General features: G+C 38.5%; 1 protein-coding gene across 5 annotated transcripts in view; it reads left to right on the plus strand.

Annotated features, from left to right (window-relative positions):
- Positions 1-6481: 6481 nt before the first annotated feature.
- The window catches only part of MAP3K7CL (MAP3K7 C-terminal like), a 29401-nt gene continuing 17749 nt past the window's right edge, over positions 6482-18133 (plus strand). The window contains exons 1-5 of one of the 5 annotated variants that reach the window (XM_025144931.3): positions 6482-6855; positions 9047-9191; positions 9368-9428; positions 9671-9779; positions 17538-17599. In XM_025144931.3, coding sequence (XP_025000699.1) covers positions 9411-9428; positions 9671-9779; positions 17538-17599 — 189 coding nt within the window. In that variant the 5' untranslated portion in view covers positions 6482-6855; positions 9047-9191; positions 9368-9410. Of the gene's footprint in view, positions 6856-9046; positions 9192-9359; positions 9429-9670; positions 9780-11209; positions 11250-17537; positions 17600-18133 lie in introns of those variants that run through there. The other 4 variants (XM_004938376.5, XM_025144938.3, XM_025144941.3 and 1 more) reach the window with 4 other exon arrangements.

The raw sequence follows: 18133 nt of genomic DNA on the forward strand, positions 1-18133 counted from the left end.
CAGTAGTTTGTCTTGAATTTCTGTTACCATTGACATGTACAGAAGAACTACAGAAGAAAAGGTGCTGTTCTGATGAGACTCATATAAGATTATGAAGCTGAGAGCTAACAATTGATTTTACATAGTGGGATCACAATCCAAACTAAAATAATAAAACCCAGAGTGTATATTTCTAAGGGTGCCATCCACAGTACTTATACTTTAAAACAAATAAAAATAAATTCTTATGCTTTATGTCTAGGTGTCTGTGCTAAAGAATTTCAGATACATACTTCTGGTGTTTCTCCCTTAAATTCATTAGAGTGAATCCTTAGCATAACGTTGCACAGACTTACAGAAAATCACTGTTAATACAAACTGTTTACTGCTACTGGTACTGGAATTAACATTTCAAGGAGCCTGGGCTGTACTGATAGCTGGTTTTGTTAATTTTAAGTTAGCAACATTTTATTATGACCACAAAAGTGTAGGAATCGAGTGAGTAGACAGGAGTGATTTTCATTTTAGTTATTCAATAGCAACTTCTTTAGTTCTACGCTGTGTTTAAAGACATTACACTCAAAAGGCAAGCAGGGTGATGATCTGGACTGTTACCCAGAATGTGCGATTTGTCCCCAAAAATGTGTTACCCCACTTACCTTTCAGCTTTTGTTTTGATTCCATTGGAAAATACTTGAGACTTCAGTCTTACATATCATAACATTTCAACGTTTCATCTGAAATAGATGGCTACCACATGTTACAGCCTAACTGCACACATCTAATGGAATTCAAAGTACGATCAATCCTCACACATAGAGTTTCTGCAGCTTGAAAGATGGGATTACTCAATGTTTTTATGAGGATCCCTTAATTCAGAAGATCTAGAGATCAGAGGGTGGTGACACACTGAATCAGGCTGCCCAAGGAGGTTCTGGATGCCCCATCCCTGGAGGCATTCAAGGCCAGGCTGGATGTGGCTCTGGGCAGCCTGGTCTGGTGGTTGGTGACCCTGCACATAGCAGGGGGTTGAAACTCGATGGTCATTGTGGTCCTTTTCAACCCAGGCCATTCTATGATTCTAGAGATCAGTATTCCCTGCTGCCTCCCTGATAAGGTGGCATTCTTGTTGCTCTCACAAGAGAATCAGGATTAAGAGATCTCAAGCAGGAGCTATGGCAGGCTGGGTACAGTTCATGGTGTTAGGACAATCAGCCAGTACTGACAACAGAATTAAACAAAGGGAAGTAAATAAAAAAGAAAAAGAATTAAAACAAAAAGAAGAGTACGTGTTTAGTTTGGGCATTTCTTTTTATTCTTGGATTATTGTAGATGACTATGTGAAGAAAATCATAAGGTTAAAACTGGGATGTCATTGGAGGACTTACACAAAAGCAATATGGGACATCTTTTGTTTTGTTTGACAAACAGTGCTGAAGCAAAGGCATTTTCTAGAAGTGATTAAGGAATTTGACACGTTACTGTACCGTAATGGTGAACAGTTAGAATCAAAACTTTAATAGGTTTCAAATGGCACATTATATTGTCTTGATGCAGTTCTTTTGTATTGTCTTCAAAGGCTCTTTGACGGGAGATGGATGAATTTCTTGAAAGTGTCCTCTAAGGGGCAGCATTGAAGAGCAGGTATATATCTTCTATTCAAAATCTGAGGTAAGCATAAATAAGGGACTACCACATCAGTACTTATTCTCCATTGTCTAGAAATAAGGGTTTTCAAAGCTATTCAATATGTTTGAGAGTCATTACTGCAAATACTGTTAACAATCCTGTAGCAGATATATTTCAGTTAAAGTGCTAGAGTATCAGCTGCTGTTGGGGATTCTGTCAGAGGTTCTTCTGGAGGCTGATTTCTACCTGACAGCAACAAAGTCTGATGAAAAAGTGTACTGGTTTGAAAGTCTCATGGCTGTATCCGTGGGACCATGCTGACCTCAGCCATCATCAAGTAAGTCTGTAATGTTCTGCAGTATTTCCTCCGGGTAAGCTCTTTAGTAAGATAAATTAAGCATTTCCTTAGGACGAGGAATGTCCAATTGAAGCGGAGTGAAAACTTTTACATGACTGTCAGAGAGTTGTCCTTCTGTCCTAGGACAGTTTGTTATGGTTTAATGACACAATCAGTAAATAAACTTGATGTATTTCTGTTTTAGTGCTTTCAGGAAAGTGAAACTTGATGTATTTGTGTTTTAATGCTTTCAGGAAAGTGCTAATATTTCTTTCTAACCAGTGCTAGTTTTAAACATGTCTGCTAATCTCCCAGTGCATTGCTGCATACTGTCTATCCATATCCCTCTTCATCATTCCCTATTCAGATGACCTGCTGCTATTCTTCCTGTATTTAATTTCTAAAGGTTATTTGCATCTCTGTGCTGATGTGAGTGTATGTTTGCACCTGTTAATTTCTGACAACAGTGATCCTTTTCCAGTAATATTTCTAACTTCAGCTTTCATCTTACTCTTCATCCAAAAAATATTCGAGGACCTTTGGCAGCTTCCTGTCTCAGAGGTTTATGTTTTCTTCCTGTCAGCATCATTACCTTCCCACAGTTTTTGTCTACAGATTGCTGGAGCTTTTCAATAGTCAGACTTCCAAATGATTCAAGTTGCAGTTATTTCCAGATGATCACAAGGCAGGTGAAAAAATGTTGAGTCAGCTCCTGTCATTCCACATTACCTTGACTAAGACAATTTTTTACATTTCTCTTTACCAAAAAAAAAACCAAAAAAAACAAAAAACAAAAAAACCCTTCTCAACAAACATGTAATTCTACATGTAACGTGGAACTAAAAGTGTAACTCACCAGTTTTTATGCCTTTAAAGTCAATTCTCCTTGGCAAGGAGCAGCTTCAACCTGGTCAGCCTCAGTCTAAGTAAAGGGGACCAAATGTCTCCTGCAGAGGTTTCTTTTAACATTTTTTTTGCTGCAGCACTAATGTGCAGCAAAGTCAGAAATATTCAACACTGATTCTTTTCATGCTCAGAGGAATTTCTAAAATGGAGATTTTGCTGTAGGAGAAATTTTAAGCAAAGGATTTTTTTTTTTTTTTTCATTTCTCCTTGGGACATCTTCCATATGATGGAATATTCAAAGTGTATTTTTAAATAGTGACTGGCAATCTGTGAAACACCATTTTAGCACGAATGAGATCATATGCTACTAAAATACTACTTATACTAGGAAGCCGAGATGAATTGAGAGTAGCACGGCTAAAAAGGAGAAGGCAACAGGTGTTTTATTAGATAGCAGATATTGGCTTTTTTTTTTTTACATCCGTAGAATAACTTATACTTCATTCTAAAACTGATACAAATTTGCATGTCTCTGCCTCTGAGCATCAATGACTTTCAGTGTTCCTAATTTAGTGTACGTTTCTTTAAGATGTTTTTGACGATATCCTCTTCTTGCTTATCACCAGTTTTGCAGTGTGATAAAGCATTAACAAGATTTTGTTTGTGTACCAGGCATGTGATGTCTAAGAGTATGCTGGAAAGGGTACAGGGCAGGCTGTGCCCCGCACAAAATAAAATAAAATATAATGAGTTATAGGCATCCTGTAATTTTCATATATACAATAAGGTGTATATGCAGACTGTTATAAAGAAGTATTCCTTGTGTTGCAATAGTTTTCTTAGATATATAGATTTCAATTAGACTACAGAACAGGAGAAGCGGGATGTATCTCCTTCCCAGATTTACAATGTCTTCAACTACTACTTTCAGCAAATCACAGTATTGAAGCACCCTGAACTTCAATTTCCTCATTGTTTAAAATTGATTTCTTCTCCAGTTTATTGCTGTAAAGTAATATAAATAAAAAAAAACTTTTTTAAACGTGCTATTTAAGTCCATATTGTTATTTTTTGTAGTACCCCAGTAGTAAATATGTGACAAAATGTTTACAGTAAAATCATTCAACTTGATATTTCAGATTTAATGTCCTTTATACAGAATGTCACAATGTCCTCAGATTCTTAAAATATGCTGCCTTACATGAAGCAGTAATTCCAGGTGACCAAGCATTGTGTAAAGCATAGAACTGATATTTAAAGGAATTTAAATCACGGGCTGTTTGGTTTGTACAATTTTGATATCTTAGCTCATGATTAATAGTCTTCTGGAACCCAACTTAGGGGGGTTGCACATCTTAGGTGCACATCCAGTGAAGCACAGGTGTTTCCATCTGCTTTTGTAAACCGTATATAACAGTACAGATTTAACTAGAAACACTGACATTTAAAAATATGGGTACAATGGATTCCAAACATGATTATGAACTAAATTTTCAAACACATATGCTGTTTAAACAGATTACAACTGAAGTGTCAGTTTGGAAATGTGGAGTGTTAGAGCTGTCTGGAAAAGCCACTCCCAAGCTATTCAGCCATACTTTCCTATCAAGACTCTTGCTGTTATGACTGCTGAAAATCTTGCGTGTCATAAGATTTTATTCAGAGAGCCTTTATTTAGGTTTTATCATAATGACATGTAATAAAGCCACCCGTACCATCTAAATGTCATCTGTCCACATAAGCAGAAGAGATTACATAGGATCATAGAATCATTAAGGCTAGAAAAGACCTCTGCAATCACCCAGTCGCACCATCAGCCCACCCCCACTGTGCCCACTGCCCACGTCCCTCAGTGCCACATCCACACGGCTCTTCAACACCTCCAGGGACGGTGACTGCACCACCTCCCTGGGCAGCCTGTGCCACTGCCTCACCGCTCTTGCTGAGAAGAAATGGTTCCTAATACCCAACCTGAGACTCCCCCGGAGCAATTTGAGGCCATTCCTTCTCATCCTATCGCTGTTACCTGGGAGAAGAGGCCAACACCCATCTTGCCACAGCCTCCTCTCAGGTGGTTGTAGAGAGCAATGATGTCTCCCCTGAGCTTCTTCTTCTCCAGACTGAACAACCCCAGCTCCCTCAGCTTCTCCCCATCAGACTTGTGCTACAGACCCTTGACAGATCAGTTGCCCTTCTCTGGACATGTCCCAGGGCCTCCATGTCTTTCTTGTATTGAGGGGCCCACATTGACTTCAGTGAAACCTTGGCTCTGTAGAAACAGAAAAAAAGTATTTTTTAGTAACATCAGTGAAGCAAAGATTTTCTGTATTTCCAAATACTTTCCCAGTAGCTGTTCCTAGAGCTGGAGACCAATATTAGCTGCTGATGCTATTGATCTGTAGAAAGTTAGTAGAAATAGTGATTATGATTGGAGACAAATCTCTCTCCCTCCTCTTCCAAAGGAGACATACAGGGAAGCACCATCATTTTTTTGTTGCTTTCAGAAATACATCAAGATAAGAGAAAAGGGTGAGCATAGTCAGAGTTGTATTTCTGCTTTTGACTAGCTATCTGGGCCTAATGCTTGCTCTGAAATCACAGTCCAGTTCAGAAGATTGCCTTGCCAGACACTTAACTAATGGTATGGCTCTCTGATACCCTTCTGGATCATTGCTGCTGGAAGGGCGATGTGAATAGAATATCTCTGTAGTTTGGCCATTTCAGAGTATGAAAAAGGTCTTGTGAGGGCAGCTGCTGAGTTCCTGAGATCTGCAATGATTAGAGCAATCCTAGGCTGAAGCCAGAAACTGAGGAGGGGTGGGAGGCTGAGGAAGAAGTTTGGACTTCAGAGAGCCTTTACGCCTCGACTTGTCCTGCAACCTCTGTGCACCTCAGCTGAGCCAACAGAAGAATCTAGCAATTCCTCCACTTGGGTTAGATAAACTGTTTCTATCATCTGTAGTTTAGAAATAAATATACCTTCAAAATATAACTTGAAATATATATATATACATATATATAAAAGAACCCTTTTTTTCAATAATATCCTGTGTACTCATTTTGTAATTGTTCTCCATTTTTTCTCCTTTTCTTCCATTACAGTGGTAGCAGCCAATCCAATACAGTTATGTAGGCAGTACACCTGCCTGATAAAAATTTAAGCAGAAGGAGTCTTTCTCTTTTGTGATCGTTCAAGATTTCTCTCTTAATTACTTGCCTGCGGTTTCAAAAGCTGAGCAATGCTATCAGAAATCACACTAGGAAATCCTCTGAGTTCAGTCAAGTCTCTGATTTAGTCAGCTTCAGTTATCGCCATCATTATCAGTTCATCTATAAATACATCTGCTTTCAGGGCGCACGCATTCTGAAATGTGCCGCTGCACTCTGGAGCTGCAGTGCCGTCGCCTGCTATTAGCCGAGCCTCACTTCACCGCAGCCAGCGCGAACCGAGCCCAAAACACCGAGCCCATCCCTTGTTGTTAGCTCTGATCGTTGCTGCTATCATTCGATAGTCCGCTTGTAGCCGGTCCAAGTTGGCAATGTCACCCCAAGCTGATTGGAGCCACAGACATTTTTGCTGACTGGAGTCATGCTATCTTTGCCAGTTTGCTGGAATAGACACAGACACTGATTGGGTCATGCTGAAAACATTCCTGTCCTATGAAGCAAGTCTGTTTGTATTTTAGGTTTGCCAGGACTAATGAATTAAAAATCTTGGGCTCGCCACAGCCTGCTGTTTAATAATGCCTGTGACAGAAGGATTTTTTCCTCCCTGAAGCATGACAGCATCATAATCCCTTGCCACTGGAAAGGAGAGGAAGGAAAAGTGGAATTGTGAAGAAAAGCGGAAAAGGGTGATCTTCTGGGACGGCAAAGCCCATGGGAAGTGCAGGTAGCAGCATGTTGCCCTGACAGCTGTCTCAGCTTCTCAGACCTTGTCAGTTTGTTGCTATGCAGCAGGTGCAGCCTTTTCTTTTATTGAAGCTTTACTCCATAAAGGCAACGACAAGCCAAGGCAGTGGCTGGCCCTGGATTATACAAGTGCAGACACTCCACTAAGTGAGGTAAGGCAACAGGTGTGAAAACTGAACTAAACCGATAGTGCTGTAACAACACTTAGATTATCTGGGTTCTGCTACAGACTTTTTATGAAGCATCAGCAGCCAGGGCTATAGGTAATTGTCAGGAGCCAGGGGGCTGCTCATTAAAGGGCATTAAATTCCAGGTTGCCCACTCACGTTCATCTCTGTCTGCAGTGATACCGTTCATCATGAGTGGAGAAGGTGGGTGGGATGGGGGCAGTCAGGCTGTGTGTTTCCTGCATCACCTTGTTTGCACACAGAATGCTTCCACCTCTCTGTACTCTCATTGCTTTTTGTGATGAAGAGCTTGAGGATGCTGCACAAAATTGATTGAAGGTATAAATGTAATATAAGAAACCAGATAGCAGAGTAATCGCTCTGTATAAAGATGTGATTTCTTTTCTGTTTTGTTTTTTCTTTGTGTGCGTGTGTGTGAATTAGAATAAAATGAAAACTTTCTTTTGTGTTACGGTAGAAATCACTATTACTTACTGAAAGGGCATTGATTCTTGCCCTCAGCCAGTGGTTAAGAGAGCTAATTTAAAGATACTGAAGACCACAGACTATGTAATTGGAACAGGAGAAGAACTTTATTCCAAACAGTATTGCCATAGAAGCTTAAATCCTCTAGCAGAATGCATCATTTTAATTTCTTAGGCTATGATATGAATTGTGAAGTGGAAGACCACTTGTGATAGTAGATGTCAGGGGAATGATACAGAATGACAAGAAGCCTTATTTCAAGGATGTGCTTATAATTTAAAATCTCTTTTTTTTTTTTTCCTCTTTACCTTGTGTTGAGGAGTAGAGAAGGGAAATAAGATCAAACAATTTTGGATTAGCAGTTCTGTTGTCTTTTAAGAAAATGAAATGTCTCAAATATTTCTCACAAAGTGTTTCCAGAGGAAGAAATAAAGATCAGTAATGTTGAGAAGGTCAGTGTTAGCGCACTTCAGAATAGAATATTTCAATTGACTCTAGAGATCTTTCTCTGAGACTAAAATCATACACTGTGGCAGTTATTTGACCTTTGCTCATCTCTGCCCAGTAGATATCAGTTCAAGCTTTTGTGTCTTGATGAATAGTAAGAGGGAATAAGGAATAATCCCTGGTATTTTTCATGTGTCAGCAGAAGAAGAAATTCTCACCTCCAAATGAGATTTATTTAATGATATTAGAATATTTGTTATTTTCAGAAAAAGTAAGACTTCTAAATAATAATTTCTCTGATTATGGTTAATTCTAATGAATGATTGTGTAGCATTGCTGCAGAGTAAGTGTATCTGTTAGCTAAATGTTAGTGCAGAAAAAGGCTGAAATTAATGGGCCAAATGCAAATTTGATATTCTTGCACTGATTGCAAGGCAGTGATGCCAGGGAAGAATTTGATTCACTCGTGCCTCACCAAGGAAGATTGTAATCCTGTAATATTATTCTGTTCTATTGACTTTCTGAGAGTGCCAAATAATTAAGTGTAAATTGGAATAGGTTGTTGGGATTTCAGTGCAATATAATCACTACTTCACTGAAAAACTGCAAGATTATTGGCTTAGGAAATTGGCTTTTGTTTTCACTAGCTAAATGCTATGTTCTTAGTGATATATGGTACAACATTTAGCAATTTTTTATATATATATTATATTATATTATATATATATATATATATATATATATATTTGTTGTTGTTGCTGTTGTTTGCTTGTTTTTTGCATTTTCCTGAAAAATTTGGCTTCTAATTGACACTGGAGTTTTCACGGTGATTTAAAAGCTACTCTCATTATTTGTCCACACCGTTGGTATGAGTACAATGCACTCTGGATAGCATAGTCTTCAGTCCTAAAATAATTTCTTTATGGGCAGATCTCTTGCATGCATGAAGTCGCACTGACTTCATGTTCTTCACACATGGAGTTAATCAGAAAGTTAATATCTGTGAATTTCAGCAGCTTTGTGCTACGTATACAACAAGATCAAGTTTGCGTTCATCTACTTAGTAGAGTTCAATCAAAACCATTCATTCAAATGGTTAATGCATGCACTGTGAGTACAACTTTTGAATGTTGAAAGACACTTTAATTATACTAGTACAGATCAGTAGTAACAAACTTCTTTGTTACTCAATGAGCCTTTGTTGCTGTGCTTGAAGTGAATTAGCAGTTTTCTTAACGGGCAGGGTCTCATCTCATTAAAACCGCTTTTTGGAGCTGCTGGTCTCAGAAGAAGTACCAAGGACTGCGTAAGGTCCTGATCCGGGAGGCAAACCCATGCAGAAAGACCCCTACAACTGCACAGAGGTCCGCTGAAGAACCGCTACCAAGGTTTGGCAAGCCACTAACTTTCTGTCCATTGACTGGGGGAGTATGGGTGGAAGGTAGGAGGTTGGGTGCCTCCTCATTGACACCATCTGGAGTGGTGTGCACATTTCCAATCACATGGCAGGCTTGGGGTCATGTTACTCTCAATTCCCCACCCCTTCTTCCTTCTTCACCTTCAGAACCAGGCAGCATTGCCACGAGTGAAGGCTTGCTGAAGGGGCAATGGCGGGGAGCAAGCAGGTGAGGAGAGGGGAAGCTTCCTTTGCCATTGTTCTTTCTGATCTGCAAATAGCAAAAGAAGGGCAGTCTGCACTTGAATCCTTTTTAAATGGATAAGTGAAATGGCGTTCCCTTGGCTTTGATTCTAAACATTGCTTGGTTAGAATGAGAAAGGTAGCTATGAATGCATGAGAAGTATTAAAACTCATTTGCTGGATGGTATCACATGCTGTGTAATAAATGTATTGTTTATATTATTGCAGCTGGAACAAACAAGTAAAAGCATTGGCTCAAGTGCCCACATGATCACCACCGCCAGGGTACCTGCTGATAAGCCAGTACGAATTGCCTTCAGCCTGGATGAATCCCCAGGTACAATTTAATTTACAGATTAAACCACAAGGAAGTGATTGCTTTAATTTTTTACTTGTTTTTTATGAGTGTCTACAATATCAAATGAAGTCCAGAGTTATGGGTGGATTTTCTTCCTGAGTGATAGTGTATGATCAGTTTTCTTGGCTTTTAATGTTTCCATTAACAGTTTCATTAGACTACAAGACTGACTGACAGTTTGGATCTTTTTTTTTTTTTTTCCCAATGGTTTGAGGAAGATAGACTTAAGATTTTAATTAACCGTCAAAATCATTTGTATTTACAGAATGCGTGATTTTCAGGCAATTTTAAAATAATAAAAGAGAAAGGACATTTTGTACTGACAGTGAGACTAGAGCAGGAAGAGACTTTCCCTTCAACAGGAAGGTTGGAAAGTGCCACACGTGCCCAGCTTGGTGAAAGGTTTCAGGAAACGGATGCCCCACATGGCATGTTCTCTGAGAAAGCAGGAGAAATTTCATTGATGTTTATCCTGTCAGCTAGTGCTGACTGAGCATTAATTTCCTCAAACATGCTCTGTATGTACCATGGCCCCTTTGGACTTTGTAATAAATGAATATTCTTAGTTTGTATCTTAAATACTATTAAGGTCTGGAGAGCCATTGACACGCAATAAAAAATCAGGGTTTGAGAAAGTAAAATGGAAGCTAGGAAGCTTCTTAAATAAAGTTGACTGAGCTGTTGATAAAGGTGAGTCACTGTCTGAGGTGTGTTGATGGTGTGAAATCTAAGGATCTCTGATAAAGATAACTGAAACCCACTGCTGATGAGTGCTTTATGGGACAGGATAATATGTAAAGTCTCTTCCTGAGCTTTCTGAGAATAGTCTTAACTTGGATATCATTTTCTATTTAATTTTCAGCTATAAGTCTGAAATAAAATATCATCCCTTATACAAGGAGATTTCAAAACAAACATCTGTATTATTGCCCATAACTTGCAGCTTATATAGATGATTAACCCACAAAGACTGGGAGAAGAAATATAAGGAAATACATGTGGCTGTCTATGTGCCCTATTTTCATAAATTACAATAATGTGCTAATTAGATTTTTATTAGAGAAAGTAATAATGAATCCTTCTCACCTCTGAAGATATAATGCCACAGTACATTTCTTACAAGAATTTTGACAAATCTAGGTCTTGGAGAAAAACTGAAAAGAAAGGGGAGTGATATTATGAATTATGGAAAGAGAATGCTTATGGGAGACACTGAAAACAAGTCAGGGAAAGCTGAGACCATGGGAAAATCAAAGAGGGTAGAGTGGTTTGTGACAGGAGACGGCAATAGGAAATAACAAGGTTGTGAATAGCTTGGAAGAAGAGGGACATGAAAGGCAGGAAGCCTAGCTTCCTTAACGTTGCATCATATTTATTTTTTACTTCTCCATCCTGCTAATAATTTCAGCCTCTCTTAACATTTACAGAAGGAATGCCAGTTACAGAAAGGTAATCTTTTTCTGTTACATTCTGTTAAAACTTTCCATAGTTTTGAGTCTTTTACTACATATAGACAAGTGTTCCAGCAATATGCAATCCAGAATCTTTGAGCAGTGATAAAACTAAATAGCAACCAGTAAAGTGAGTGCCATGTATTTCTCTGCATGACACCTCCTTGGAGGCTAGTAAGAGGTCTAAACTGACACCCTGTTTTACTGCATCACAAGATTTCTACTCTTTCTTTTAGTGGTAACATATAAATATTATTACCTTTTTCATTTAATTATTATTACATTTAATATTATTAAATATTATTACATTTAATGTATTCAAAGAAGGCAAAGCAAAGAAACTTTTGTAAGGTCTCCAAATTTACGATAAACCATAGTCAGATCCAGATAGAATAAAGAACACGGTAGCACATTTTTTAAGATGAGCTGGGTACATACAGGAAGTCCTTCACCAGGGCTAAGTGGTGACGGAATCTCTCTGACTTAAACTTTTCCTTCAGTTTTATCTCATTTGAAAGACACGGTGATAGGTTTCGCCAAGTAGCGCTGCATTATCCTTCCAGGGGCTGTACCACAGCTTACTTGGAGGAACTTGAAGCATAACTAGATATAAAAAGGGGAAATGGAATGTTTCTTCTGGGTGGTGATTATCTCACTGGCTAGGATTGTAACCAAGCACTGGGTGTGAGAAGCAGTGAAAGGAGAAACTGCTCTCAACTCATGAGAAGAGATTACTTTGTGTTAACTGACCTACAAGATGGGAGCTCGCCTACCCTGAGTATACAAGAAATAACTTAATTGTGTTATATTATTTGTCAGTCAACACTTTGCTTTGTGCTTTGTGCAGCATTTTAATATGAATGTTGGCAAACCAGTTCCTTAAAAGTCCCAAGAACAGCAGCTGATTTGAGTGCTATATAAGATGACAGTTTTATTGTGTATCTCTTATTCCTGTATATATAGATATCTATGTTTGGCTCTTTTATTCAAGTTCACTAAGCTGGTATCAAACATAGGTTTCCCAGAGTATGTCTGCATACCATATTGCACCAGTTTGACTTAAGGTACTGTTTCAAATTAATGGATTTGAGGCATATAATATCAGTCTATCTTACATCAATTGGGAAACTAATACAGGTTAAACTGAATATGATGTTCCAGAATTTAAATAAGTGGTCCCAAATAGAAAGTTCATTTTCATTTATCAACATTGATTTATTTAAACCAATGAAACTCAGTATATCCTAATTTTTGTCATTAAATCTTATTTACTGATTATATCATTAGAACAGGAATGTTATTAAATGTAGAGTAGTGGATATATATTGTCTAGTAGCTTTAAAAAAAACTATATAGGTAAATATATAATTTAATTTAATTTCCCTTCCAGAATAAAAGCTTGAACCTAACAAAAGAATTCTGGTAGCAATGTGGTAATAAATTACTGCTCTACCTCTGATAGCACTCTCTGGGAAAAATCACAGATAACAAAGGCAAAATATACCTCTTTTCATAAAACGGACAGGCAGTGGAATGACATGGTATTTTTGCTAGCATAGCAAACGACTTATTTTATTCCTCTTTATTCCTTCATTTTCCTAGTGACCATAAATAATTTTTTGCTTTTATTTTTGATCTGGTAAGACTGTTTTGTAATGGCTGCGTCAATAGCAAGCTTCAAAGCCCCAGTCCTTCTTCATTTTCATTTTCAATGGCAACGGAGACTTTCCAAATGATAATATATTGACTGAAAACTAATGGAGATTGATAAAATATATGGGTGAAATTTATGAAGCCAGTTTTCCAAAACCACACTGAACCTACAAGTAAGTGGCTTGGTCTTTGGAAATGATGAGAATCATCGCATACCACTCACCTCATCTCACTCTCTGTTTCTTATCTAAAAACGTGCTGTTAGCTCCTGAGGGGGAAGCATACTGCCAGTGTGGCTGTCTGTTCAGGGGTTGGCATGTTCGGCCCACTTTTGAGGTCTTTTGGGCATTTCTGTGATATAAATAAGAAATTCTTGGCATAGGACAACAAAAGAACACTGCAGTACATTCACTGTTTAGTTTGGGCTCATGCATGTCTTTGCGGCCCCAAATGTTTAATAAATCCTGTGTGCAAGACCTTATTAGGATAGGAAGTACCTACTTGTATTTTGGGGAAGTTAGGAACCTACGTGAGATACCCTCAAAGGGACAGAGGCTGTACATTCCTCATAGGACACTTCAGGCTTAGGTTGGAGGTATACTGAGTAGGAGGGTTTTGCTCTTACCTCTTGTGTTATGGGCTGTGCTATTTTTGGGAGCTCTGCAACTCTTATTATTGAGCAAGCCTTCATAGCCTATTCCTGGGTCAGGCAGTGACCATTCCTCACTATTTTATGCGTGAGGTAACTGAGAGGTTGCGTAAGGTCGCTTCGGGCAGGACTGTGAATAGAACCCAGGGAGTTTCACAGAGTGGTGCCAAGTCCCAGTCACTTAGCCACACAGCCTTCCAGGATGAACTCAATCAGTCTGTGCTCATCTGTCAGTAACCAGCACTGTAGCTCCTGGGCCTCACTGCCCTCCTAGGGCCAAGGCCGGACCCCCTATAATGCAGTTTTCCAATGGTGTCCAACTGTTAGTTGCAGTCGGGTTTGAGCACTTTTCCTGTGCAAGGGCTGATCCACTTACAGGATAACAGCCTGCTTATGTTACCAATTTAATTCTTTAATTTAGGAGGAAGAGATCTGAATACACTTGCCCACACATGTAGGAGAGAAAATTAGTATCTGATTGTATAATTAAAGACTGGATCATAACTCAGTTACTCGAGGAAGCAGAGTTGTGATTGGCATTTCCTAAATTTTGAGTGCTTGATTTAGCAACCTTAATGTGCTTTTAACACATTTAAATTTTTATGTTCTATTTCTGGCTATCTTTGTGAAGATCCAAGAGATACTGTAATTTGTAAGTTCATGCTGCAAACGAATCAGATGTTGTTCTTCAAGTACTTATTCATCAACTGTTGCCCATATCCCAATGGAGCAGCTATATAGGAAGAGACAGGAGTGTTACTCTTCATTGTACCAAGCATTTTGTCAGTCAGAGAGTAGAATGTGAGGGATTTTATTTATTTGTCTACATCATGGAAGTCTGTGCTATTGAAATTTCCAGAAGGGCAAAACATAGTTAAGTAAGCTTTCCAGAAAACATGATTTGTTCTTAAACGCACAACATTAGTGTTGTTGGGGGACTGAATACATAAGAACATCACTAATAAGTAATAAGCCTTTTGTGCAAAGACAGTCAGTCTTAATGTAGTTCAGCTTTCTAAATCAGATTGCTTGAGTGAATCTCTGTACCATTCATCATAATAAATCCATCATCACATTTGTATGAATAGGTGTGATCAGCAGAGAGACAAGAGCTCACCTGGACAACAGAGGTTGAATGGCTTAGTTTTGCTGCCCCTGCACACCACTGCCCATCACGCTATCTCAGCATGAAGGTGTGCTGGCTGGGCAGCTTGGGGAGCTTCTTCATTTGTTATGTTGCTAGCTTTGCTATAGGAATGGTCAGAGTTGGCTTTGAAACATAAAGATGCTTTGTCTGAGCTCAACTGAATGGAAAGTAAAAGGAATGTGATTTAGTCTGTTCCCCTGTGCACTAAGGCAGTAGTAATTCTTGTAGAAGAAATTGCAAGAGTTTCTTGCCTCTTGATTTTCTGCTCATATCCTTAAAAGAATCTTAGGAAGTGAATAATTGCTGTCACTTGCTTTCCTCTTTTGTGAAATCTAAATGTGTTTTATTTTTACCAAGTAATTTTTGTTGTTGTGGCTGTTACTTTGACAACAGTGAAATACAGACCAACCTGAAGAAGTAATTAATTTCACTGGAAGCTATGGGGAAATTTTTTTGTTGTTGTTTTTTGTGGAAAACAAGCTTGCAGTTAGCTGTGGAGATATCTGTTTGGTTTTGTGGGCTAAACACTTGAAGCTGAAAATTTTGATAGGAGCCCAAGAGAATTAGGAACTCAGAAAAATTTCAAGCCACCAAAGTCCCCAGCTTATCTGATGTGGTGAGCATCATTGAGAGGGTGATTTAAACAAGTCTTAAACTAGCATAACTAAAAAAAACCCCAGCAGCTGTTCAATAGATGCTAGGGCAGGCCCATTATAAAATGTACTATGGTATGCCTTAATGGTTAGGATACCAATACGTTCCATTTTTAGTACCATTGACTCAGTCACTTGAGTTCAGAAAATAAGTACGGAACATCTGCTTATTGAAAGGATTTCCTCTACAGTAATTTCTCTCCTCATTCCATCCTTTCTAAAATATTTTCAAACCTTATTTACCATTTGTTTGTTTGCTTGTTTTCCTGAGGGCAATCCAATATATTTTCTAATATTCTGCAACATTATTTTTTCTTACTAATATCTGATTCAGTGCAAAAGTATTTTTTTGGCTGGTATCTCTTCTTCTAGGGTGACTTTTTCTTTGATTTTCCTTAAGATAAATTTGTCTGAGTTCCCTCCTTACTGCTACCAGAGTTGCACTGCTGGGATTGTCAAAACAAATAGGACCATTCCTCTGGTCCAATATCTCTGTCAGAATATTCAACAGCTATTCGGGCAAATATCTGTAGAGCAGCTGTACCCCTCGTCTGACTGAGTCCTATTCTGTCCTTCCTTTTAGCTCTGTCATATGATTCATCTTTCTTCTTTTAGAGTATTGGTCTATTTTTAAATACTGTGCAAGAAAGCAACAGAAAATTAAAGGTAAACACTTGCATATCATCAGGATACAACTCTGAAATAAAAGCCATTTAAATATTTTCTATAATAGGCACGTATGGGACATGGTGCACAAATGGAAGTTGTGTGTGTGGGTGTGACTTTATAAGGAAGACACCTACCCCATAAAAATATACTTCCTTGCTTTGTTTCTTGCAGCGGTTTATAAACATTAGCTTTTCCCCTCCGTATCGCTGTATTTTTCCTCCCTGCCCTCCTCCGGGCATTCCTTCCGAGTGGTGTCCATCTCAGGCCGAGCTAGTTAAAAGTAAGGTTCTGAGTGTCTGTTAGCCAGTATGTTTCTTCATTGGGTATACAGTGGGTTAGTTTACTTGCTTCCTCAACCTAGTTTGCTGTGTGAGCACTGATGGCAGGATAAAGAGATAACAATATTGATTAAAATAATTTAAACCTGCTTTGACACATAGTTCTTTAAATCCTGTTGAGGGTTTGTGTTATACAGGTTCGTCAGCATAAAGCACGCTACAGGATCGGACCTATGGTAGCAGTTTTCTCCAGTGAGAGCCATCCTTGTTTTATTTTGACACATTACAAATAACCGACTCTGCAAGCTGGCTAATAGTAACCTTCTCTTCACCTCCCATAACCTGTAGTAAGATACATAAACCGTCATCACAATCCAATGCAAAACTGATAGTGTGGAAGTCACTGAGAAAGAAATATTGCGGTGGCTAGCTGTGACACTACGTAGTATGATTCATATTTCTGATCTCAGTCCAGCTACTAGTGGGCAGGTGTCCACACCACAACGCTGACGCAACTGGCACACTCTGTCCCACCTTTGCGTGAAGCCTGTACTAAAAATAAAGAAATAAATAAAAACAAAGTTTGGCTCATTGTCATGAGTGAACTAACTCTAGTAGGGAAGGATTACAATCCACAGGTTAAAGTAAAGACATTTCCTTACAGTATGGAGAAGTTTGTGGGGCTTCCTCGCTTTAATCATATCTGTGTTGGTAACTGTCTTTCAGTTGCCGGTATGCCAGTCTTATTTTCTTGTTCATGCAGTTGTCTTTGGATGGTGGGAGAAAAGGTTTCTGTTATTGTTGTTGTAGCCCTGGTAAGTCATTTTACTGTGATGGAGAAGTTATCTTTCCCTTTCATTCCAGTGATGAACTCTTTCATAGTAAGGATGCTGTTTGTGGAAGGTTCTTTATTTTGCACTGTAATGGATAGCTCAGGGAGTAAGATTGTTTCAATGTATTGTTTTTAAATTGTCACACTCTTCTTCTGTAACTGGCTTTGTTTAGTTTCTTAATCACGTCAATACAAAATAGGATTTCTGCTTTTCTAGAACCTAAACATTTCCTTATTTCCCACCCACTGATATTGTCAAAGACTCCATTAAGGTATCTCAAGCGTAGAAAGATAAGCATATACATGAAGATGTTTGTGAATATGTGCAATTTAGAACTACTTTGAACAGATCATTTGAAATGCCCCTTCTTGGTACTGGCTTTTAATGTCATCTGTACCTTCTAGATGATGATGCTCCTGAAAACTCCTTCCCTTTGGCATTTCCAGAACTAGATCAGCAGCTGCAGGTAAACCTTTTCTTTTTTGACTGCAGTTCTACTACACATTGACTAGATTTGTTTTGTTGAAAGACTGTGGATGTTACACTAAGATGAAAGTTTTCAGTGGTGCTTCTGTAGTCTATGAACATTTAATGAAACTGTATATTTCCATAGAGGAAAACATTGTCTTTTTTCAGATCTGCAGAAAAGTGATTCAGCATCTTTAATCCAATTGCAGGGAAATAACTACTTTAAGAATCTCACATGCTTTTATGTTGTTGTTTTTTTTTTTTTACAATTCATGTGCAAAACACAGCATGCACTACTGCACAGCAATGAAGGGAGTTCTTGTGAGTTTGATGGGAAAGGAAATGAGCCATGCATGCATACACAGTGTGCTAAGATTAGTGATCAGCTTTCTCTTAAGCATCCCAAGAGAACACAAAGGTGCATTCTGCAGTGCCATCCCATCTCAATTCTTGGGTAATAAAGGCCAGTCATCAAAACTGCTGAATTCATACTGCATAGCCAGCAAGCCACACAATTGCCCTAGAAGATGTC

The sequence above is a fragment of the Gallus gallus genome, chromosome 1, assembly GCF_016699485.2.
Source record: "Gallus gallus isolate bGalGal1 chromosome 1, bGalGal1.mat.broiler.GRCg7b, whole genome shotgun sequence".
Lineage (NCBI taxonomy): Eukaryota > Metazoa > Chordata > Aves > Galliformes > Phasianidae > Gallus > Gallus gallus.